Here is a 25755-nt window from a genome sequence, read left to right on the forward strand (position 1 = left end):
TTTTATGGTGAGGAACATAGCTGCCAAGTTTTCCCTTTTCTCGCGAGGAAGCCTATTCAGCATAAGGGAAAATCCCTGTAAAAAAGGGATAACTTGGCAGCTATGGTGAGGAAACCAGCACAAGTGCCCTGGGAAAAAATGGGGCATTCTGTTTCTTCAGGTGAGATCGCGGTGGCCATTTTGGATACTGCACTCTCGCTCCATTCTCTCGTCCCAGAAAAAGCGCTTCTTCCACGTTGAGAGTGCTGCATGGGTCACATGACTTGCCCAGAAGCGGACCAACATTCAACTTAGTCTGGATCCAATACATATTTTTATATGCCTTAAATACGCCAGTAACTTTCTAAATTGTCTTGTGTCTTGTAAAGTACAGTGGATATTTGAGCTGCAGACAGTATTACCAGTTTGAGAAATGGCTGAGAGGAAAAATAATGTTTAGTTGGTACTGTTCCATTTAATGTATTAGGCTGACAGCAATATCTGTAGCTGTATGTGCAGCCGTAATTGTAAAGTGGGGGGGGGGGGGCTGTATGGACTGACTAGATGGGAAATCTCTCATGATACATGAGAAGTGCAGCAGTGCTGAGCGCAAGGTAGATCAACATTTAGTTATGCATCTCTGAATGATTTGCAATAGATTTGTGGGAAATGATTTTTTGTGTTAAACTGCATGTCAAACCTGCGGCCCTCCAGATGTTTTGGACTACAGTTCCCATCTTCCCCAACCACTGGTCCTGCTAGCTAGGGATCATGGGAGTTGTAGGCCAAAACATCTGGAGGGCCGCAGGTTTGACATGCCTGTAGGATTCAAAGTTCAATTTGTTAAAGTAAACCAATTGTTGGTCTGAGCTATGTGAAAAGTACCCTATTCCTCAATTCTGCCTTCCTGAGCCACTGTTTTGGACCAGGCACCAACTGAACCTTTGTGTTTCAGTAAATAAAAAGAGGAGATCTCACCAGTCTATAGTCTGCCCACCTCATATTAGAGGATGCTTGTGGAAATGGCACCATTTGAAAGATCTGTTTGGTACACTGGATTAATAAAATCTCTTATAAATCAAATTACTCATATTTGAATATTTTAACTTCTTGGGATACTTGTTTAAATTCTTCACACCTGAAGACTTTTTAAATAACCAGAGTAAGATTTTTTAAAATCAAAAAGTGATTCTTCTTCTCGAGCCACGAAAATAACATTAGTACATTGGCTGGAAGCATATACATCCCTGGAGAATTTGTTCTTTGCTGATGGAACTTCACCTGTACTTTGTACTGAGCATTTCATGTACCAAACTTGTGGGAAGATTACATTCTGTATATATTGCATCATAATCCCTGGACAGAATAATAGCAGTTTCTAGAAAAGGTGTTGGCAGGATAGGGAGACTTTGCGTGCCACAGGAAATCAAAATGAAAAATGTGTTCGTTTCCTATTTCATAAATTCTAATCTTGGATTAAGCACGTTCCACGCAGTCTTCTAACCCAGGGTTTTTAAATTTAGTTTTAGTCTTGTGATAGAAAAAGCAGGTCAGCTGCCAGCTACATTTTAAAGGTGTTGTTGCAGTACTAACTCACATTTGTCACGTTTTCAGCTTTTGTGTTGCCAACCCCTCACTCCCAAGCCAATTTACACATTCGATTCCAAAGGTGATGAAGTTGTTGTATATTAACTTCCCATCCCACTATGGGATGTGGTTTGTCCAAAATATATATCTCGAGGGCAAAAAGAAAATTGAAAGGTAGCCTTAGTGGAAGAAAGATGATAAATGCTCTTTCCCCCCCACTCCACAACTTGGCATATTAGTGAACCACTGTTCCCATAATTGTTGAGGATTACTTGGAGCAGGAAGTGGCTCTGGTTTGAAGAAGAAGAAGAAGAAGAAGAAGAAGAAGAAGAAGAAGAAGAAGAAGAAGAAGAAGAAGAAGAAGAAGAAGAAGAAGAACTTTACAACTATTTCAAACAGTTGTTGGGGTTCACAACAAACCTCATTAGCATTAGAGATTTAGTTTTTAATTTGGGGGTGTGGGTTGTTTTGGGTTTGTGCTTTTATCGTATTCTAAAGTGTATTTGCATTTGTCATTTAAATGACAGGGATGCCCTCAAGCTTTTAGAGCAGAAGCAGAAAGGGAAACCTGTAGCAGCAAAGCCAGTGGTTTCTTTACTCGCTGCACAACAACCCGGAGTGCCTTCAGCAACAACACATCTTCCTGCTTCTCGTCCTCTGGCTCCACCTGTTTCTGTGCCAGGTCGACCTGCTTCCATGGTAATAACTATGGCAGAATTGCCTTTCCCCCTTGAATTTTCACTCAGGTCAAAACAAAACACGATAGTGCGGGTTAAAATAAGAGGAAGCTTTGTTACTAGAGGGATCTTCATATTCAGATCACAGTATCTCGTTCAAATAGCTGGTCGGGGTAATAGATAACAGGGCTATCTCTGTCATAGTTGCATACAGATTGGACTCAAGAGATGCCAGGGAAGAAGCAGGGAGCGAATTCTAGAATCTGTCACATCCCAGTTGAAAGAAGACAGAACATTTTGCATATGTCCACCACAGGGACATGGATGAGCATGGGCAAGTGTCCCCAAGTGAACAGGAGTCACATAGCACTGTCAAAATTACATTAGTTAAGCTTATAAGGTGGGCAGGGTCCCCCCACCCCCATTTTAAAGAGTTGCAGTTCTTAGGATCTACTTAGATTGAGTTTTCTGCATTGCCTTGGGGTGGACTAGGTGACCCCCCAACTCTACAATTCTGTGGTCCTGCTGCATTTTTTTCCCTCCTTCCCCTCCTTTTCTTGGGTTGGTGGGAATTTAAAAAGAGCCTTATGGCTCTCAGCCACACCAATGCTTTTCTTTTTCTGCAGTTAAAAAAGGTATCCCCGGCTCTCCATCGCTTCCCTATCATGGACACTCCAGAAAACATACAGGGCTATTTGGGAAGCCAAAGATGCTCCTTCTTAATTGCACAAAAATAAAAGAGAAACCTGTGGGAGATACACAAACTTGTTGAGGCTTTTTCCTCATTTTTGTAGGGGACAAATGAACTGGCCAGGAGCACACCTTTAAATAAAATACATCTATCACTTGTGTCAACAGTATGAAAATAAAAAAATGTATATTGAGTTCAAAAAGATGAGAGGTCATTTGAAAAGTTTCCTTATGGCAGAGATGGTTCTGGATGGATCGCATCATTCCTGCTTTCACCATCAATATTGTTTTGAAATTCAAACTTTGTTATTTATTGCTATTAGCATATTTCATTGAACTTGTCTTCCTTTAATGTAGTATGCGCAATGTGGTGTGTGTTTTTATTACAGGGCACATTCACTGAAGTCCCTGCTAGCAATATTAGAAGAGTTATTGCTCAGAGGCTAACAGAATCTAAAACCACCATACCTCATGCATATGCAACTGCTGATTGTGACCTTGGTGCTGTTATGAAGCTAAGGCAAGAGCTGGCAAGAGGTGAACTATTACTATTTATAAATTTTTGTTTCCTATAATATGCTCAGTTTGCCTATCTATCCTGATCTATTTGGTCAGCAATTCTGCATACTCTGTCATGGATGGTTAGTATTTATATATTCAGCGACCCAGCTAAGCATTGCTGGTAATAAATTAAGCTATCCTGCACGTGAAGGAATGAAACTGTTCACTCCTTTGTGTTTTGTTTGCCTCTTATAAAATTGTTACTTTTTGCTGAGGTTTTCCTGTACAGGAAATTTAATTAGGGTTCTTACTGTGTTGTGTTATGTGTTGTTGCTTTCCATTTTACCATTCTTTGGGATTATACAGTAATTGAAAGTGGATAAGAAGTGTTTTAAGTAAACAAACAAGCCTAGCAATGAAGGGGAAACACACTATTTCTAATTAGCTTTGGAGTCAAGCGAGAAAATAAGGTAGTTGACTTGTTGCGTCAGAGCCATGACAGTTGAAGTGAGGGAGAAGAAAGGGCTGTGGAAAAAGCACAGTTGGGCATTGCAGTAGAGAGGCTAGAAAGGGACCTAGAAGCTGAACTGAGAGGTGCAAATGTTGACTTATTGACTTGGTTCAGGAAATGGTCTAACTAGGTACATATCTCTCTAATGATTTGCTCTTATGAGTAATTACTCACTCTGTAAACCTAGGGTTCCCCCCCTAAAATAAACAAAAACTGTTAACTTGTTGTCTCACTAGAACCTTAAGTAAAAGCATGGCATGTTTTTTGGGGAAATGTTCTGAGGCCTTGTTTATTCACCCCACACCTAAATGCCACACCACTCTCCTCAGTACAGGGAATAAGTTGGGCCAGTTAAAAAGAGATTAAAGGGTTGTTGAGTGGAGGCAGCCAAAAGAAAAAAAGATATATCCACTTGGGGGCAGTGATGAAGCTAACAAGAAAGAATGGTTGGTTTGGCAGATTTGCTTGCCTCCTTCCCTTCTCACCGTCCAGGCTGTAGCCCATGCCATCACACTGCAAATCACCGAATTGATTTAAGCAATTTTGCTTTCCCCACATTTCCATTTAAACACGCTTGATTTCTTAATTCTGTTTCGGCTGTAACGATTTTCCATTGAAATTGAGAGTGCTGCCTCTCTACTACTTAATGCTTTAAACACAGAGAATGAAATTGCTTCCCTGATTGGGGGTATAATTTAAAATGCCCTGTTTAAAAAGGTATCAGTGCTTCAAAATTGCTGGTTCACTTTTTATAGATAAATTAAAACATTTACAAAATGAGTACATGTTGTGAAACAGGGATGGGGAAATTGCTGCTCTATGGGCTGGATGGGGCTCACAATGCTCTGGCCCACAGGCTCACTCACCTATAAACCCACACACCTCTCCAATGCAAGGCTTTTTTGAAGCCTAATTGCTGTGCTGGAGGGGAGAAGCTAGAGTGTGAGCTGTGAGGGTTTGGAGCAGCCCATCCACTATCAGCTCTAGCCATGCCCACTTTGACCATGCCTACTTTTGATTTCGCCCTGCCCACCACTGGCCATGAGAGGATGTGTTTCTTAAAAAGGTGAAAAGCCAGAATTATCTGGGCGACAGCAGTAGTGGGGGTTGTATTAAACAAATTTCTCTTAAGGATTCAGATAGACTAAAACACCTCTCGTTAGACAGATATGTGCACATGAACCACTATCTGAAGCTGAATGGGTCTCATTCAATAAAGTGTAACAGACGATGTGTACAACTGCTGAAGATGGCGCGTGTGTGTGTGTGAGAGAGACGTCAAAACAGAAAAATATCGTTGAACTAAGCAATATTCATTCCCACTTAATAGGAGTCCAGATTGGAAAGAATATGTAAAATATGTAAAATCTAGGGAGGAATCAGATTAGTCTCTTGAGGAAGATCTACAAATCTTTCACAGGGTTAGTTCCCATGAAGATGCTGTGTCTTAGGGGCATGGCTTGATAAAGATAAATTTGTAAACATCATTCGGCTCCTCCATGATAATATGACAGCAACAATCGCAGATACCAGTAACAATGGCTCTCAAAGTGAATCATTCACAGTGGGATCAGGTGTTATTGCCCCAACTCTCGTCATTATTTTCATTGCCATGATCCTACACTTTGTCAACGGGAATATCCCCACCGGAGTAGAAATCGTATATCGAAACAGATGGAAAGCTCTTCAATCTGAGCAGGCTGAAAGCAAAAAGTAAGGTAAATTCCGTCATAGAGCCTCAGTATGCTGATGACAATGTAGTGTGCGCACGTTCAGAGGATGACCTCCAGACCATCCTAAATATCTTTGCAGAAGCTTATTAAAAGCTTGGCCTATCACTCAACATCCAAAAAACCAAAGTGCTGCACCAACAAGTACTAAATAACTCCTCTGCAGCGCCACAAATCCAACTCAGTGGTGTAACGTTGGAAAATGTTGATCACTTTTCCTACCTAGGCAGTTACCTTTCCACAAGGGCCAACATTGATGCCGAAATCCAGCATCGCCTGAGCACTGCGAGTGCAGCTTTCTCCCGATTGAAGTGCAGAGTGTTTGAGGACCGGGACATTCGCAGGGAAACCAAAATGCTTGTTTACAAAGCTATTGTACTACCAACCTTACTATAAACATGGACCACTTATAAACGCCATCTCCAACTCCTCAAAAGATTCCGTCAAAGGTGTCTCCAAAAAATTTCGACGCATCACTTGAGAAGACAGGCAAACTAATATCAGTGTACTGGAAGAAGCAAAGATCACCAGTGTTGAAGCAATTATTCTTCAACATCAACTTCGTTGGACTGGTCATGTTGTGTGGATGCCTGATGATCGTCTTCCAAAGCAACTACTCTATTCCGAACTTAAAAATGGAAAGTGTAATGCTGGTGGTCAACAAAAGAGGTTTAAAGACTATTTCAAGGCAAATCTTTAAAAATGTAGTATAAACACCGACAACAGGGAAACACTGGCCTGCGAGTGCTCCAGTTGGAGAACAGCCTTTACCAAAGGTGTCATGGGCTTTGAAGAAACTCGATCTCAGGACGCAAGGGAGAAACGTGCTAAGAGGAAGGCACGCTTGGCAAATCCACACCATGATCAACTTCCGTCTAGAAACCAATGTCCCCACTGTGAAAGAACGTGTGGATCCAGAATTGGCCTCCACAGTCCCTTATGGACCCATTGTTAAAACCATCTTTAGGGAAGACAATCTTCCTCGGCTACGAGTGATCGCCAAAGAAGAAGAAGATGCTGTGGCTTAGGGGTATGGCTTGATCAATTTCTCCAGTCCTCCTTATCAAGTGGAAGAGCCAGGCTCTGGTGAGTGAGATGCACCTGAGATTTCCTCCAGATCTGGAGCTACAGTGCAGATGGTGCTATTTTTCTAGAAAAAGAGGTGCTGGAACTCACCATGAATGCCTTGCCTTGTTCTTTTATAATGGCAATAGCGCCCACCTGAGAGGTGCCAGAATTGAGTTCCAGCTGGGGGAAAAGCCCTGGATAAACCCACTCTTGCTCCATACACCAAGCTTGGCAGGAGCCTGCACAAGCATAGCAAGGTTCTGCCTCTCAGTTCAGAACAGGAGGCAAGACATGGGGATTCCCTCAGCTTGGAACAGCTGGCAGGTTTAGAAACAAAGCCAACTGAACAGTTGTGAGTTTGGGTTTCTCTCCCCCCCCCCATTCCTTCCCAGCTGCAAAAATTAGAGTGAATTTTATCTGTTAATGGGGGGAGGGCGTTCTTTTTAACAATTTTGCGTATTTTAAATACTATTGTACACGAAGGAGACTTCATTATGTTCAGCGATTAATATGTTAAATGATTATATTGATGTAAATAACACAGCAAGACATTTTCCCTTGACCTCATGCTGCATTTCAGAGACCTAGCATGAAACTTGAGAGGAAAGAGGCTCTTCCCTATTCCTTCATCCCTCTGCCAGCCGAGTCCCTCTGTGGACTGTTTTCATTGAGCTGACTCTCGGGACTGACTGTTGACTTCCCTAAAGTTTCTCTGTCTTAGATCTCCCCAGGCTCAACTGGTTGTGCTCAGAGACCCAGCAAGTACCTCTGAGCCTGGGAGGGGGAACATGCTAAAAAGTGAGTTTCTCTGCCTGCCATCTCCAAGGATCTAGCACAGAAACAATGAATTTTGTGTAGGTGGAGAGATAGGCAACTGCCCTCCATTGGTCCTTCCCTGGGGGACATACCCCCTTCAGGCATGAAACAAATTAGTTGGGGAGGGAAAGCAGACAAGAGGAACCCTTAGTGCAGGCATGTCAAACCTGCGGCCCTCCAGATGTTTTGGCCTACAACTCCCATGATCCCTAGCTAGCAGGACCAGTGGTTGGGGAAGATGGGAATTGTAGTCCAAAACATCTGGAGGGCCGCAGGTTTGACATGCCTGGCTTAGTGGCTGAGGAGGAGGGTTGAGACCAGGAAAATCCAAAAAAGATTATTATTATTTTCCAGATACTGCATTAGGCTGCAGAAAGGCAGCAGATTTTTACTAAGCATCCAGTCTCCCTTAAAAAAGGAAACTGATAATTTAGATCAATGCTGCTGACACTATTGTACAAAAGACTTTAAACTAGACATGCTAAATAGTACACATGATAGCAAGGGCTATATCTGTGTCTAATAATTAGCTCAGTTTCATAAATGTAGACAACTTGGGTGGTGGGAGAGAAGACAGCCTAGTAGAAAGGAAACTTCCAAAGTGAGCCTAGCACAAAGGAGATAAAAGGTATTCAGAAGCTGTCTGATGTCTTTCAGATAACGAATATCTCTTCAGCAGTGACTATACGTGAGGAAAAATTATTTCCCTGGCACTCCTAATTCAAAATTATGTCTTTAAGGTGGTCTTTAAGGTGCTACTGAAGGAATTTTTTTATTTTGCTTCAAAATTATGTGTTCAAGAGGTGCAGTGCCTCTGATGATAGTCCATTTGTGCTCCAAAATCTGGTGCATTTTAATGGAACAAAATTTGTCTTTGCACTACTTTACAGTCTTCTGAACCTTAGCTGTAGTTTATTAATCTGCTTCTCTTTCTCGTGTGTGTGTGTGTGTGTGTGTGTGTGTGTGTGTCTTGCAATCTAGCATTTAGCACTGATCATTCTTAAATTGGTTTTGATGACCAACAGGGTCACCTGGATGTCATGCCACAAGCAAAGGATTATGATTTAATGGAAGCTTTGCTTTTGCAAAGAGTTAAACTGCTTTGATATAGCCATATTCCCAACTGCAACAAGAATCCACAAGTTCCACTGTAAGCTTTCTCACATGAATGGCTTTGCCTGTTGGCTGAAGCATTTCAAGGTTACCTTTTTAATTAGCAGCCTTGGACGATGTGAAGGCCAAAAGTCTTCCATTAGAATTCTAAACAGGTACGGTTTATTCATATGGTGATTCTGGTTTTCCAATATAAAACTTAACTCTATTGAAGTTTGTGTTTTGTTCTTGAGCTCCCATAATTAGACACTTAACAGCATTACAGTTGGGGGAAGGGAAAAAGAGATTTCCAGCTTTCAGGTCTCCAGCAAGAGATTTCTGTGGCTTAAATAAGAATATTGCATGGTATTTATATTATTTTTTCTTACTGCTAGCACAAATAGGAAAAATGATTATGCAGCTTGAGGCGGGCATGGGGTCAGTGGAAAAACTAAAGTCAATATGAATTTGTGCTAGCATTCTTCTATTGTTCTGCAAATTCTCTTCCCCCACCCCCAAATATATAGGGGGGTAAGTTCCTAGTAATTTTGTCTGGTTTCAACCTTCCTCAGCTAATTTTGGTAGAACAGCTGTATGTCCCTTTTCTGTTGTTTGTTTAAAGGCTATCTTCCTATTTATTTTCTACACTACTCTCAGAATTATTGATTTAAACAAACTGCTCCTCTCAAAACAAAGAAGGCCAGATACATTTTGAAACATGTTTTAACAATCTAACCCTAACAATCTATCCCTGTGCATGTCTGCTCAGGAGTAGCTTGTTTTGAGTTCAATAGGACTTAACTCCAAGCAAGTGTACTGTATAGGATTGCAACCTAAGACATAATAAAGTTCTCTGTAACCTAATGAAGGATTTTCCACCACAGTTCTATTGGCTGCTTATACAGGATATACTGTAACAGTGTTGTGGTGCTAACTGCAGTCTGCGTTCTTTTTTATATATGAATATATCTTTGGAATTTTGAATATTTATCCTAATTTTGTGCAAATCTAATAGACTCCAGGTACCCGTTTTTATTAAACTTTCTCAACAGACCTAATTAGAACGTGAACCAATGAAGGAACTGCCCTGTGGTATCCAATCCAGAAAGAACAAGGGCAGGTTTTCAGGGACGATTTGTTTGTTTTTACATTTTTCAAATATGTTAGAATTTTCAACTATGCAACAGAGTTCCTACCTGCTTTACTGCTATTGTTAAAGCAATTTTATGATTTGCCAGTGCCTTCATCTCAGTAATCTGAACAGGACAAGTCCCCAAGGGACATCACACAATGACATGTTTTGCTTTTACAGTTGAATAGATATGCAAGATAATTCTTTTGATTATTCCATTTCATGCATCGTAGAATACCAAACTGAACAATGAGATTTCTATTTACTGAGTTTTTCTCATTTGGTTGTATTTTTAGACCTATAGTAGATCTTTGCATCACAGTAAACCAGTGTGTAATACTTACACACTGCTGTCATTCATTGGTCTGTGTGTATGTGTGATAAAATTATGGATAATATTTTGTGCTGGTGTTGTTACCACAAATATTTGACTTCAGGGTGGCAAATCTGTGCATGACATTATTCCTTCAATTAAATATAATTATTAACCTGTTTCGTTCTTTTATGCCTTTCCAAAAAAAAATAGTTGCGCGTCAACTGTGTTTTGGTTGGTAGTTAGGTATATGAAATCATTTATGTGCTATGAGCTGTATTCAGCTAAATTGTTGCACTAGCATATGCCAGCAAAAGGATTCCTGCTAGTACAACAGGACTTGCCTCAGTCTCCTCTCCCTGTATGCATTCTGCGCCATGCTCAAATCTTCTCCATGCTCAAACCCCAGAACAGATTTAAGGGACACACGGTGGGTGGGGGGAGAGAGAGCAGGACAAGGTTCCATCACACAAGAAAAATCCTTTCCCTTAATGGAATCTTAGCTCTACATTATATACAACCCTCAATGTTGTGTAGAACCCTTACCACTTTCATCCAGAATGTTGTTATACATTAAGAGCTATATTTTTTGACTAAAACATATAATGAATACATCACTTTGGGTTCTATCCAATGCTGTGCCTTCCCATTTGCACAACAGACTTCCACTTGGGCAACTGAACTTCCTCCTCCTCCTTTCTTCTCCCTTGTAGCCCTCCACCCTCCCTCAACATCTGCTCTGGAGACATATTGGGGGGGGGGGGATATGAGGAAATGAAGGGTAGTCCCATTGTGTAAATAGAGCTCCACATACATAGTGTTGGGTACAACCCTTCGTATTTAAAAATGCTTTCCAAAACTACCTGTATTTGATGAAGTAACCTTTAAGCCTTTAGCTTACTGGTTTAATATCATGTTTATTTTTAACTTGCTTACAGTAAATGATCCTGAAAGCTTGATATAACAGCAGTATTTATTCTGAATGACTGGCATCTTTCCCTCATTTTCAAGTTCAGCACTACTCTTCGTGTATTCCAAGTTACGTGGTCAATGAACATTTCATTTCAATGAGTCAGTTGGAAACCTTGCCTGCTTGACTTTGGTGTACAGCTCTAGTTACCATCTTTTTGATTGTATAATCCAGTGCAAAAGGGATCCTTCACATATACCCAGCTACATGGAAACTGTTAGGATCCCTTACTCGCGAGTAGGACCCTGGCAGAGACACATGCCCAACTGGCATGTTCTCTCCCTCCTGGTCAATCGTTCAGGAGCTTCAAAAGCTTTCTCCAGCCCGAACATCACAGCAACTGATGCCAACTGACACCAGCACACTTACGGATCCTCAGAGTTTGCACAGTTGCATAACAGAACTCAGCGTTTTGGCTAATCTATGTTTATTTACATATATACATACACACGGAGCACTGCAACATGGCTCCCTCTCTCTCTAGCATCAGACAGCAAAGAGAATGAACAAAGGACAATAGTCCCACTTCAGGAAACACAGTAACACAAACATCCTGTTTCCGTCATGTCCGACGCTGTGGAATGAAAACATACATAATCATGTGATAGACAACAATCCCATGAATGAAAACATGGGGAATGAATCTCCAACAGAAACGCCTTTTCCCATGATATTGCTTGTCGCCACTGGAGACCATGTGTGAATACCAAAACAACATGGGCAGGACCTAACCTCTGGGTCTATTGCGGAATACTGATTGACTGCAAGCTTCCCTGTGTGGGGAAAAAGAGCTGTACTTCTTGTGTGAAAAGATAATAACATCAACTATCTTGACACCGACTTTGGCACTGTGAGAAGTTTGAGATTTAAATGCTAATACTGTCAATAGATATTGTCACAGTCACGCGATATCCCCTGTCCCTCACAGATATGCTCCCAAATAAAGATGCTACATAGCTCAGGGATGAGGATGAAGGGATGATAGTAGAATGGAGATGAGGAAATTCCAGCTGTACTTCTGCAAAGGCATCTTGGCCATCATTGCAATTCTCCACACATTTTGTCTTGAATAAGCCTTCCCCACTTTCTCCTTCATTGGTGGACCAGAGTAGAGGTGTTTTGGTGACTAGTGGTTTTCCATCTCCTGTCTTGTTCTCCATTTTTCCCTTGTATTTACATCTCCTCTTAAAAAGATATCCAGGTTTCTGGGTTGGTCTTGTTTGTTCTTTGCTGTTTTCCGCAAAAGAATGGGAAAAAATAAAACATTATTATTGTGAAATGCATTTTTTTAAAAAAAGACTTTCCATTCTGGTAGACTCTCTAGAGGATGCAAGTATTCAGCTTTATATGCTCTCAGTTAATAGCATAACATTTCCAAATTGCTGCTTTATGGTACTATAAAAACACTCCTACTATGAAGATAAGTAATTAGAACTGCTTTTGGCTACATGATTTCCTAAGAGGTCATTCTGCTCTTCTGCTAACGACTGGTATATTAATTGTACAAATTGGGGCAGGTGGACTGTTTATCTTGAAATTATGTATCTTAATTTCTCGCTGTCTTTTAAACAGATGATATTAAAGTGTCAGTGAATGACTTTATTATCAAAGCAACAGCAGTTACCCTGAAAGTAAGTAACCATTCTTTAATGATCCTTGTAGATTTTCTGTGTTCAATAATGCGAAGTGCTGTGTTGAGTTAGGCGTAACTGAAGGTTTGGTGCCTTGAAGTCAGCTCCAAAACTTTCTCTCTTCTTTTGAAATATCTGCTAGCCTCAGGAGTAGTTTCTTAGTCACCATTCAGATAGACATTCTCTTAATGGTGAGATTACAGCTTCTGTGTTGTTGCCATGCCAAAGACCATCTCTAGAGCATCCCTCAAACTGGTACCTTTCATATGTTTTAGACTATGGCTCCTATCCGCCCCAGCCAATTTGGCTAGTGGCCTTGCTTCCAGGTAGGGGAAGGCTGACCTAAATTCTTATATACACATGGACTACTGCTGTTTCAAGGTTATCCAGTCTTCAGATTAAAATCATCTTTAAACCTTTGAAACCAATTAGACAGCACTACTGGGAGCAGACTGGTGGAATTTAAGCACATCTTGTCTTGAATATGGTTTAGTATGCCAACTAGTACAGGTGCCTGCACTACCATTAATAACAAAATGGGACAGATTCCCACTCCCCATTCAGATCTTCTTCTGACCAACAACACCTCTGTCTGATTGGATTAACCCTCATTATGTTAGCCCACATCCAATTCATCACTGTGTCTGGTTGTGAATGAATAAATGCAACCCCACCTCCGGCCACTGCCAAAAAAATGCCATATGTTTGAACATGGGTTTATTTTTACATAGCAGCATAAAATGCAAAATTTTCCGACTGCCCTGTTTTCCAGTTCTAGCACTATGCAAAGCAAATCCTGTGTGAGCTGCTATCTTGGATAGGATTTAGAGTGCCATCTTCAATTAAAATTATGTTCCTCATATGTGGGCATCTTCTTCCTTAAGAGGAAGCTAAAATATTTCCCCATTATTCTGGGATTTCCAGTTCACTTGATCTGTATCAGCTCAATGAATTTGTAAGAAAGATGTGCTAGTTTTATCTGGCCTCCATGCAGAAAACATTATCGGTGAAGGCGTCTTTCTGTTGAATATTTGTGAGTATCTTTTCCAACTCACAAGGTGTCCAGCACGCTCCTCTGCATGCTCCACTCTGTGCAGCGTTGTCAAGCCTTTTGTGGAGACAATCACTGATGCAATAAACTCACTTCACACCCACAATTCAGGCAGTAAGTTTTAGTGCCGATTTACAGCTTAACGGTTCAGTACATCAGTAGGGGAATGGGTGGCACTGTGGTCTAAATCACTGAGCCTCTTGGGCTTGCCGATTGGAAGATCAGCTGTTTGAATCCCCATGACGGGGTGAGCTCCCATTGTTCTGTCCCAGCTTCTGCCAACCTAGCAGTTCAAAAGCACACCAGTACAAGTAGATAAGTAGGTACCGCTGTGTCAGGAAGGTAAATGGTATTTCCATGCTCTCTGGCTTCCGTCACAGTGTTCCATTGCGGCAGAAGCGGTTTAGTCATGCTGGCCACATGACCCAGAAAGCTGTCTGTGGGCAAACGCCAGCTCCCTCTGCCTGAAGCGAGATGAGCACCGCACCCCATAGTCACCTTCGACTGGACTTAACCGTCCAAGGAGTCTGTTACCTTTTTACCTTTTTGCATCATTAGCCCATAAATCAGTCACTAGCATGATGCTAGCATGGTTTGCATCTGGAGATGGTTCTTCCCCTCCCCACAGGGAGAAGAACAGGGCTCTTTCTCTGCCTCTTATCTAGGCCCAAAGGCGCATGGTTCTGACCTTGACGCCTCCTGCTTCTAGATTGTTTACATTACACTGTGCAGATAAGGTTTCAGTTTCACATATGCAACACTTTCTTCCTAGGTTTAAAATGGAAAGAAAACTGAATATTGAGCTTGATCTTCTTTTACTTTTTTGTCTTTTAACTGAAAGTAAACCCTTGCCTGATGTTCCTTTTTGGCCCAGCACTGATACCGGTTTGTTTGTTTGGTATTATTTCTTTCTAGCTTGAGTACTGCTAGTACCAGTATAGGCAAAGAGGTAAATATGTAGGCTTATGGTATTTCACCCAGAGATCCCAATCTACTTTCTGAACGCCACTGCTTTGGGCACACATATGTCTTGCTCAGTCTATTTGTGTGATCAGCATTGGGAATATTTTACAAGTAGAATTCATCATGTACAGGTTTTAAATAAATTAGTTATATTAGCTTGATGGAAGCCATGATTATGGGAACATGAGTAGGAGAAAAATGAGAACGTTCTCATACAAAATATCCATTTGTATGCAAAGAAATAAATCCTCAATCTAATTTTAAAATGTGAAATTTACTTCTGACATTAACAAGTTTCAAATTAGTCAAATTTTGTTTTACTTTTAGAGCAGATGCTGCTAACATGGATATGTTGACGTGAGTTTTTCTCCCTTTTAACTTGTATTTTCTCCTATGAATCAAGTGGCAACAGAAAATCCATATGTGCTTCCTTATGATTGGGGCAGCAGTCACAATTCTTGTTTCCAAGGCATCTGCAAGTTGAGGGTTGATATCCGATGGGATTGGAGTCTGTTAATAATTCACTAGCAGTTCAGAAACCATGTATTTCTTGGCTGCCTGCAGCTGTACAATTTCCAGTATACTGTACACTCATGCCTTGTGACAAAGTAGGTATACATGGATGCTAGCTAATAAGATAGGTCTATTTTTAGACTCACGTGGCAGATCTTTTGTTATTATTAGCCTTGTCTTGCTTAAGGCAAACCTTTCCACATATGTGAATTCCTCCATCACCACACATTCTAAAGGGTTTTCCTTTTCCTTGGTAATTGGTTATGCCATTATTCTTTTAACAGCTGCGCCTCCCTCTGTTTCCTTCTTCCAGCAAATGCCAGATGTGAATGTGACCTGGGATGGAGAGGGCCCCCGGCAGCAGCAATCTATAGACATCTCTATCGCTGTGGCAACAGACCGAGGTCTCATTACACCAATCATAAAAGATGCTGCAGCCAAGGGAGTTCGGGAAATTGCAGCTTCTGCAAAGGTAGGTATTCCACATACATGGTGCTAATCTTTCGGAGCATAATGGCATTTAGATGTACAACCAAAGGCATGGTGTACGTCTTTTGGGGGGGGGGGGACGACACACACACGTCGTGCCTTTTAGAAACTCTTTCAAACTGCTTTAAAGCCGCTTCTCTGTTGGATATGAGACATCTGTGGTGATGTCCCATTCCACAGGAATGACAGTGTTTTGCTTTTGGCAGGGATTCAGGGATTTTAAGTGAAATTAAAATCAACAAATACATTTTGTTTCTGGCCTCCATTTATTTAAAGTTCCCCAGAGGGAGGCTAATTTTGAGTTCTGTTGGGGAAGTTGGGGACTGCACATGCTGTTCCTTTCTTCTTATGGTAGGCCATCATTCTTAATCCCTCGTTCTTACGGGACCGCCTCTCCTGGTATGTCCCGCAAAGGACCCTAAGGTCCATGAATAATAACAGCTTAAGGGTCCCGGGGCCTAAAGAAGCCAGATTATCCTCCACAAGGGCTAGGGCCTTTTCAGTGATTGCACCGACCTGGTGGAATGCTCTGTCCCATGAGACTAGGGCCCTGCAGGACTTGATCTCCTTCCGCAGGGCCTGTAAGACAGAGTTATTCCACTGGCCTTCAATTTAGCCTGATCCTCCATTCATTTTCCCCCTTCCCTTTCTTATGAAGAAACCTTTCTGGGTCCCCACATTTAAATTTTCCCCTGGTATCCTTGCTGGCCTTAGCAGGACTAACTTGGCCAGTTAGCCCTGGCAATGCTATATTGATGTTGTATTTTATGCTGTTTTTAAGCTGTTTTTTAAGTCGTTTTTAATCAATGTTTTATATGTGTTGTTAGCCGCCCTGAGCCCGGTTTCTAGGGTATTTATACCATGGGAAGGGCGGGGTATAAATATTATTATTATTATTATTATTATTATTATTATTTTCTGCATACAGGAGCCTGATGCTCTGAGATCAAGTCTCGCCTAGGCCATCCTAGTGAGTTCATCAGAATAGTGAAATTTGTATCAGACTCTTTATTATTTGCCTTTTGGTCTTTTAGCCAATGTGCTGCACCAGCTTCACAAAAGCTGGCAGTATGGAAAATGGAGGATTAGTTAGGATCGCCATGGAGGCCATTAAATCCCTAGCTAGTGCACTAGAGTCCACCTCAGTATGGATGTTGAAATCACCCAGAACTATTGATCTGGGCTCCTCCAACACCATTCCGCAAATATGTTTTCATTACCCTGAGAGAGAGAGGTTTAGATGTCTGTGTATTTTTTTAAAAAAATGAATAGGCAAAGTATCCTTGATCCTTGCCCACATGTAGGCCTGTCCTCAACTCTTTGCTTATTGAAGTATTATAAATCACGACAATTGAATGATTTGGAAGATTCTATTTTGTCAGTAATCACTATGGGGTTTTAAGCAATAATTCAAACATCAATTAGAAAGAGGAGTGTGCTTTTCTTTATCTTCCTGCTTGCCAGTTGTAGTAAAAGTTACAGTAATTCTGAGGATGATCAATGAAGACAATTTCATCAGAGATGCATTTAAATTCCAATGGAAACATATATTTTTATCTCCAGCAATAAGCAACTAGGCAGTGCAATATAGGCCAAGTATAGTCATCCATATCTCAGTTCAGTAACCAAGACTGCAATCCTAACCCCACTTATCTGGAAGTCCAATAGAATTTAAGAAGTGAAAGAACAGAGACAGAGAAACTTATGGGTATCTGTAGTGTTCCTTTTGTTTTTGTGTTTTTGCTGAGAGGAATGTAGACCATTTCATTTTGTTGATCTTTACTCCTTAGCTTCCTGTTGTGCGATTTTACTTTGTTTTTTCTTTGATAAATGTTTGATAGTGTTGTACTCATCTGTAAAACTTTATGCATGTCATCTTAATTCACAAAGAATATTCAAGGCAGCCCTGTTTAGGGAAGCTTTTAATGTTTGATGGATTTCTGTATTTTAATATTTTGTTGGAAGCCGCCCAGAGTGGCTGGGGGAACCCAGTCAGATGGGCGGGGTATAAATATTATTATTATTGTTGTTGTTGTTGTTGTTGTTGTTGTTCCATAGCCAGCGTCTACAAATAGCCACTGGGGCATAATCTTAAATGAAACCGTTGCAGATTTCTTCTCCTGTGTTTATGTAAAACCTAACAACTTGTCTATCATAACTCTAATGTGCCGCAGGAAGTAGGCATCTATAGTAAGAGGTATTAATCTCCCAAGTATCTCCTAGGCCAATATATTTCCATAAAGATAATGGATGGATTTCGGAAATCTGAGACTTCCATCTATAACAATAAGCTTTGCTAGTAATATCTTTAGCAGACTTCCAATCCCATTTTAAGACTACTGGGACATCCTTTACTGCCAGATATTTTCAAATAAAGGGTGCGTTAGCAGCACTGTAGTTGTGAACGCTTGTCAAGATTAATATTTTTGCTTTGAACATAAGCATGTATTATCCCTCTCAGTATTGTCATGACCTGAATATATTGAAGGGCTAGGACTGGTCACTAGAACTGTCCCCTCATGCACTGGGATTCTTATAGCAGATGTGACATTGCTTTGGCATAGCTGAGCACAGTATTGGACTGTAAAGACTTACATACATCACTGTGAATTGAGTTTACGGTGTTACCTTTATCACAGCTGAGCTGAATATTCATCAATTTTAGTTTTCTAGAATTTCTTCCTGTCTCTCTGGCAACCTCTTGGATACCTTTTATTTCATTCTGCAAATAGTAAACTGAGATAGATTATGTAAGTGGTCTAAATGATCTTTGAATCTCTGAGTGCATTGATATTTTATATTGAAATTGCCATGGCCATGGTGGCTAGACAGTAAAAACAAATATTTCCCATAATTGTGGGAAGTTCTCAGTGAGACATGTCTCTCAAATGCATTTGTTGCACCATTACTTTTTAACTGCCATAAATCTGGAAAATTGAAATTTTCGTTCCAATTGTATGTTGTCCGTATCTTGTTTCTAAAAAATGCACTTTCAGACAGTGATGTCATGTGTAGATATCTCATGCATCCAAATATGCCATATGAAAACATAGGAAATTGTAATTTTTCATGACTCTTGTTGCCTCCTAGAAGGAATTATTTGACACTTTGTTAGCTCCACCCATCAACTGTGAATCATATAACAGGGCTTACATTTTCCTCTCATTTTTGGTTGGAAAACAGTTGGGTGACATTTCCTATCAGCGTTAGAATTAATGGCTACTTACAATGAGATCAGACTATTTCATCTATAGGTTGTAGGCAAAGCAGTGCTGACAGTTGAATAACTAATACAAGCTACGCATAACAGAAAATGTTGTCTGAGACGATTCTAAAGCTAATTGAGGGATCACCACAGAAATTTCTCTGCTACCCCAAAATGTTTATTCCTACTTTGGAGGCCTATTCCCAGAAGATACAAATTTAAGAGTTTTGCTAACACAAATTACAGCATCTGCTTGAATTTACTGATATTAATTAAACTGAACTATTTATATAAGCAAAATACGTTTTAAGAGCATATTTATTTTACAAATACAATTAACTTTGCTAAACGTTTTTCTTAAATTGTTAAAATATGTTTGGATTTGATTTCCATAGGCTCTAGCAAAGAAAGCAAGAGATGGAAAATTGCTACCAGAAGAATACCAAGGAGGATCTTTTAGGTATTTCAAATGTATTTTAATTGCTAAAAATTTAGTAGTGTGGAATGAAGTTGTACTCTTGTGTTCCAGAATATTGTTAGTCTGTAAGTGAAGCACTAAACTTGGTTTATCTAAGCTTTTTGTAATATTAGACTGTGTTCGGATGTACCTACGAATAGTACATCTGACGTACTGCGTGAGCTTAGTTTCCACCCAGCTTAACTCCTCTCATAACATTCATATTTGTTCAGAATGCACAAATTTGTTCAGACGTAGCCATAAAATAAGCCATAGCGGGATTTTTAAGCATTCAAGGAATACCCCAAAAATAAGCCATAGTGATAGCCAGTTTAACCTAGTAGGTTAAACTGTACCATACTTAATTTTAAAAAAGACATCCCCTGAAAATAAGACACAGTGTGTGTGTTTTTAGGAAAAATAAATATAAAAGGGTGTCTTATTTTCGGAGAAACACGGTAGCTTTATTATGAACAACTGGTGACTCCCAGCAATGTTTAGAATGCACTAGTAATAAAGGTACCAGCTAATATTCCTTGTTTAATTGGGATATGGTTCTGTAAAACACAGCACCTTTTCTTTTCTTATGAGGGGTTTTCAGATTAGAAATTTCCTCCCTGAACATAATCAGGTATTTCAGTAAAACTGTATAAAGGATAATGAGGACATAGCAGAACAAGAATATAGACCCTTGTTTGCAGGAAGAGCTTCAACGTTAAGAGATGGTTCACATAAATGTAAGCATTTCAACATATCTAAATTAGTGTCCTAGAGTTGGCCATGAGGAATATCCATTGTTAGCTTATTCCCATGTTGAATAGTGCAATAAAGTGAGTTTAATATTTAATTTTAATTGGGGGGGTTGGGGGTTGGTGTAGCATGCTGTGTAAAGGGTTTCAGAATTCCAGGAAACCCTTTACACAGCTGCTGAGCCCACAACCTTTACTGATGCATTATTGAGGCAATATTGATACGTGATGGTATCCTATGCTGTGATTAATTTCACCTTGGATGCTTGATGTTACCCCAGCTTCCAATCTCTTGCCCTATCTGCACTTTGAATTCTGCAAGACTGAGACCTAGCAACAGCAGACTTCTGTACTTCCAGAGGCTAAGATTGGCCAGAATGAAGTTGTGTATATGATGCTGAGTAAAGATTATAACCTAAAAAGACCCTTCTGTTCAGATGGGCCTTCAGGGGTAAATGTTGATTTCCTGTTGGCTTCCATTTCCCTTTCTTGTTTTCTGTTCTTAAGATCTTTGTGAGAAACCCTAGATTGTTGGAATATTGGGTGCATGGAAATCTCATTACAGCTGCTTGGTACAAAGGATGCTTTTTTAAAAAAAATTTCCAGGACCATCCCATGTTCTACAAAATTGTGAAAGGAAATGGCAGTAACAGCGTTTCCTGCCCTTGTCCCCCACTAGAATTGTCATGTTCAAATTATGGCAGGGAAGAGTCTTCTTATTTAGCAGGGAGAAGTTGTTGTTAAATCAGTTGTTGTTAAATCGTATCTGAAGAAGTGTGCATGCACACGAAAGTTCATACCTATGACAAACTTAGTTGGTCTCTAAGGTGCTGCTGGAAGGAATTTTTTTTTTTATTTTATTTTGTTAAATCAGAGTTACTGAATACCTACATAGGCAGTCAGGAAACCTTTTTCTCACTTTACCAGATGTCACTATCATTACGTCCACTGCTGTGTAGCAGCCGAGGTTGCTTTCTCTACTCTTGGATTCATTCTGACATTACCTTAGCTGAATAGACATGCTAAATCACACTGTAGCCAATGTGTTTTTAAGACTTTATTGCTATGTTTCCCATAATGCTAGTAAGCCAAAGAAGGTAGTTACATCCTAGAGTCTTAAATATTATGAATTTGCAGTAGTTGATAGTGACGAACGGGTTCAAAGTCTGGTTGGAAATTGGTTGGTTGTATTATTTTCTGCAGAGGTGGCAAGAATACACAGAGGAATTATACCAGAAAGATATGGAGGTCTCATACACCCCAGGTAGTGTGGTTGCTGACCTTGAGCCAGACATCTTGGAGAGTGAAGTCAAATGGGCCTTAGAAAGCATTGCTAATAACAAGGCCAGTGGAAGTGATGATATTCCAGCTGAACTATTTAAAATTTTAAAAGATGATGCTGTTAAGGTGCTACACCCAATATGCCAGCAAGTTTGGAAAACTCAGCAATGGCCAGAGGATTGGAGAAGATCAGTCTACATCCCAATTCCAAAGAAGGGCAGTGCCAAAGAATGCTCCAACTACCGCACAATTGCGCTCATTTCACACGCTAGCAAGGTTATGCTTAAAATTCTACAAGGCAGGCTTAGGCAGTATGTGGACCGAGAACTCCCAGAAGTGCAAGCTGGATTTCGAAAGGGCAGAGGAACCAGAGACCAAATAGCAAACATGCGCTGGATTATGGAGAAAGCTAGAGAGTTCCAGAAAAACGTCTACTTCTGCTTCATTGACTATGCAAAAGCCTTTGACTGTGTCGACCACAGCAAACTATGGCAAGTTCTTAAAGAAATGGGAGTGCCTGATCACCTCATCTGTCTCCTGAGAAATCTCTATGTGGGACAAGAAGCTACAGTTAGAACTGGATATGGAACAACTGATTGGTTCAAAATTGGGAAAGGAGTACGACAAGGTTGTATATTGTCTCCCTGCTTATTTAACTTATATGCAGAATTCATCATGCGAAAGGCTGGACTAGATGAATCCCAAGCCGGAATTAAGATTGCCGGAAGAAATATCAACAACCTCAGATATGCAGATGACACAACCTTGATGGCAGAAAGCGAGGAGGAATTAAAGAACCTTTTAATGAGGGTGAAAGAGGAGAGCGCAAAATATGGTCTGAAGCTCAACATCAAAAAAACCAAGATCATGGCCACTGGTCCCATCACCTCCTGGCAAATAGAAGGGGAAGAAATGGAGGCAGTGAGAGATTTTACTTTCTTGGGCTCCTTGATCACTGCAGATGGTGACAGCAGTTACGAAATTAAAAGACGCCTGCTTCTTGGGAGAAAAGCAATGACAAACCTAGACAGCATCTTAAAAAGCAGAGACATCACTTTGCCGACAAAGGTCCGTATAGTTAAAGCTATGGTTTTCCCAGTAGTGATGTATGGAAGTGAGAGCTGGACCATAAAGAAGGCTGATCGTCGAAGAATTGATGCTTTTGAATTATGGTGCTGGAGGAGACTCTTGAGAGTCCCATGGACTGCTAGAAGATCAAACCTATCCATTCTTAAGGAAATCAGCCCTGAGTGCTCCCTGGAAGGACAGATCGTGAAGCTGAGGCTCCAATACTTTGGCCACCTCATGAGAAGAGAAGAATCCTTGGAAAAGACCCTGATGTTGGGAAAGATTGAGGGCACTAGGAGAAGGGGACGACAGAGGACAAGATGGTTGGACAGTGTTCTCGAAGCTACGAACATGAGTTTGACCAAACTGCGGGAGGCAGTGCAAGACAGGAGTGCCTGGCGTGCTATGGTCCATGGGGTCACGAAGAGTCGGACACGACTAAACGACTAAACAACAACAACAATTATTTTCTGCATCCATTCCTATTCCAGAATCTATATAGGAGACTTTATGCCATAGGACAAAGCCTTCCTCCAGTATCATGACTCCATGGCCTATTTTTCAGCTAACAGTGCAACCCTACACATTTCTGCTCCAAAGTACGCCCCACTGAGTTAGCTGAATTTAAACCAGCTCCAGCACACTGCTACCATCTCAGCCAGTGGTAACAAATGAGAGAGGTGTCTGGTGGCAAATGATGAGATGGAAAAAGCCCGAGGGGGTGTGACTCTCTGTATATAGGTTGCAGGCTGAAGTCAACAACAAAAAACACGAAAAAATGTCATTTAAATTCGACTCAGTATTGATCCAGAGTAGATTCCAATGTATAGTTAGCAAAGTAACAGCTTAAACATGTTGCAGGATTCCCAAAAAATAGACCAGAGGCAATTGTATTTCATCCAGCAGAGCTTTACTGTTACTGAAGGCAAATGAACATAATGGTCACAAATCCAATTCATTCAGGATTGCCAATGTCCATAAGAAACCCAGTTGCAGCAGACTTAAACTTACAACAACTTATAAGAAGTGTAAAGCATGTAACACTAAGCATACTTTTACAGAACACCACACCAGAAGGAAAAGAGATAGAAAGCAAAAGTAAAACTCAGGCTCCTTCTGGCCTTTCTTTTATAGTCAGCATGACCTTGACTGAAGAGGTAAGACAACCAGTTTAAGCCAGCTCTACTCAGCTTCTCTGAAGGTATAACCCAAACATCATGAACCTTCTTTCAAACACAGAAGCTTCCAGAACCCTCTTGAATTAAGTAGAATAGGATAGATCTCTACACATCAGATCAATACATTCCGCACTAAGAAATGCAGACTGATAAAAACAACCCCAACTAGTCTCCTTTTAGTTCGTCACATACTCACAAAATCAAACTGATACTGATACTAAAGTTATATGAATATAGGGGAATGTGTGTGGTTTTTATTCATCCTTATTCTTTATTCTAAACCTTTGATTTTAATACATTAAGTTAAATTTCTGACTCCATATGTTTATGGTAGTACATATACTTTTTTTCTGGGTCTAAATGAATCCTTAGTAATTTCCTAAATATGTTTTCAAAGTGCTTTGTTCATACTTATCCTTCCCCCAATATTCGTTTGTCTGTCTTCTTCCCTTCTACCAATAGCATTTCAAATCTAGGCATGTTTGGCATCAGTAGCTTCATTGCTGTCATAAACCCTCCACAAGCCTGTATCTTAGCTGTGGGACGAACTCGGACTGAACTCGCAGTGGCGGTGGACGACGAAGGGAATGAGAAGCTTCAGCAGCATCAGTTGATGACAGTAACGCTATCAAGTGATGGCCGAGTAGTAGATGATGAACTAGCTTCAAAATTTCTGGAGAGACTTAAAAGCAATTTGGAGAATCCAGTTCGCCTTGCCTTGAGCTAAAATGGTCAAGATTTGGTCCTCTTCTTGGCAATATAGGGAATTGAACTGCAAAAGGAGATGAAAGAAAACCAAGTACAAAAGATAGGAAGATAAATGCTTGGTGAGACATGGACAATAAAACAGCTTATTTATTTGAACTGACTTGAAACACTTTCAAAGATTCCAGATCTTGGTTTTTATATGCTAAATACTGTTATTGAGTATGCTAAATTTATGAAACTGATTAAGCAATTGCACAACAGGGTGGCTATATCAGATGTGGATATCTTCAGTATGCCTGAATGCATAGATCTGGGTGAAAGGTAATAAAAGAGAACAAAACCATCTTTCCTTTCATTTTTTTCCAGACTGAAAAAAGTTGAAAGCATTTTCATATACCATTTTCAGTCTAGCAAATCGTCTGTGACAATTATGCAGCGGTGTAATAGAGACAGAGCGTGTTCCCATTAAAACTAGGATTCATCCATATGAACCTGGAATTTTTGTTGGGAATTCTTTGTATTGGTTCTCTGCTTACTGCTTACTGTATATGGTATGTACTGGTATGATAGTTTTGAGAAGTTAAGAGTAATAGTGAGTCAAGTCTAAAGTATAAAACAGATATAAATGGGGAAAATGTGTATGAATATTTATAACAATGTAATGCCTAGTGCTGACTTCAGAAGAACAAATTGCATTAAAAACACAACATATATTAAGTGTTCCTTTTCCTGTTGAGTTCTCTGTGTTGTCTACCTGTAGTTTCTTGATCATCTTTATCATTCTAGTCACTGACTAAAATCCTGCCCACCAGCATATTTTTTTCTAGAAAAAACGGTGCCAGAATAGTCAAGCTGCAAGCACATCAGTAGCCCCTCTCAGTCTGAAAACCATTGTTTCAAATCATAGGCCACATCATTTCCCTTTTCTCTAGCAATCTGTTTATAATTCCCTTTTCTCTAGCGATCTGACATAACCACGAAGACTCTATGCCTATATATGGAGTAGATAATGTTTTCTGTCAGCAAAGCAGGTAGCATTGGAAACCAGCCTTTATCTTCACATTAAATAGTATGTAACAGTGTGAATTACAGCTTCTTGCTGCCCTTTAGCTCAAAATTAACTTAAACAGGATGGGTTTGTCCCTATGATAGAAGCACCATTACCATGCCTCTGAGACCTGTTCTGATTTATAACCCTATTGTACATGTGGCCATCACAGCAATACAGGGTGTTAGGCCATTCAAACACAACATTGGATGTGTTGAAGTTCAAAATGACGCATCCTCACATCCTAAACTGTTAATTGAAACTACATTCACTTGGAATCAAGAGGCATCTTCTAAATACAAGTGCTCAGTCCTGCATTGCAAATTAGGGACTTAGAACAAACACACT

At 40.3% G+C, this 25755-nt stretch overlaps 1 protein-coding gene across 3 annotated transcripts in view; it reads left to right on the forward strand.

Annotated features, from left to right (window-relative positions):
* PDHX (pyruvate dehydrogenase complex component X) overlaps positions 1-25755 on the forward strand; it is a 99250-nt gene that overhangs the window by 23779 nt on the left and 49716 nt on the right. The window contains exons 6-11 of one of the 3 annotated variants that reach the window (XM_035116419.3): positions 2094-2265; positions 3323-3470; positions 12639-12697; positions 15538-15696; positions 19314-19378; positions 24114-25076. In XM_035116419.3, the coding sequence (XP_034972310.1) occupies positions 2094-2265; positions 3323-3470; positions 12639-12697; positions 15538-15696; positions 19314-19378; positions 24114-24378 (868 nt within the window). In that variant the 3' untranslated portion in view covers positions 24379-25076. Of the gene's footprint in view, positions 1-2093; positions 2266-3322; positions 3471-12638; positions 12698-15537; positions 15697-19313; positions 19379-24113; positions 25077-25755 lie in introns of those variants that run through there. The other 2 variants (XM_035116442.3, XM_088668865.1) reach the window with 2 other exon arrangements.

This window comes from Zootoca vivipara, chromosome 1 (assembly GCF_965207765.1).
Source record: "Zootoca vivipara chromosome 1, rZooViv2.hap1.1, whole genome shotgun sequence".
NCBI classification, from domain to species: Eukaryota; Metazoa; Chordata; class Lepidosauria; order Squamata; family Lacertidae; genus Zootoca; species Zootoca vivipara.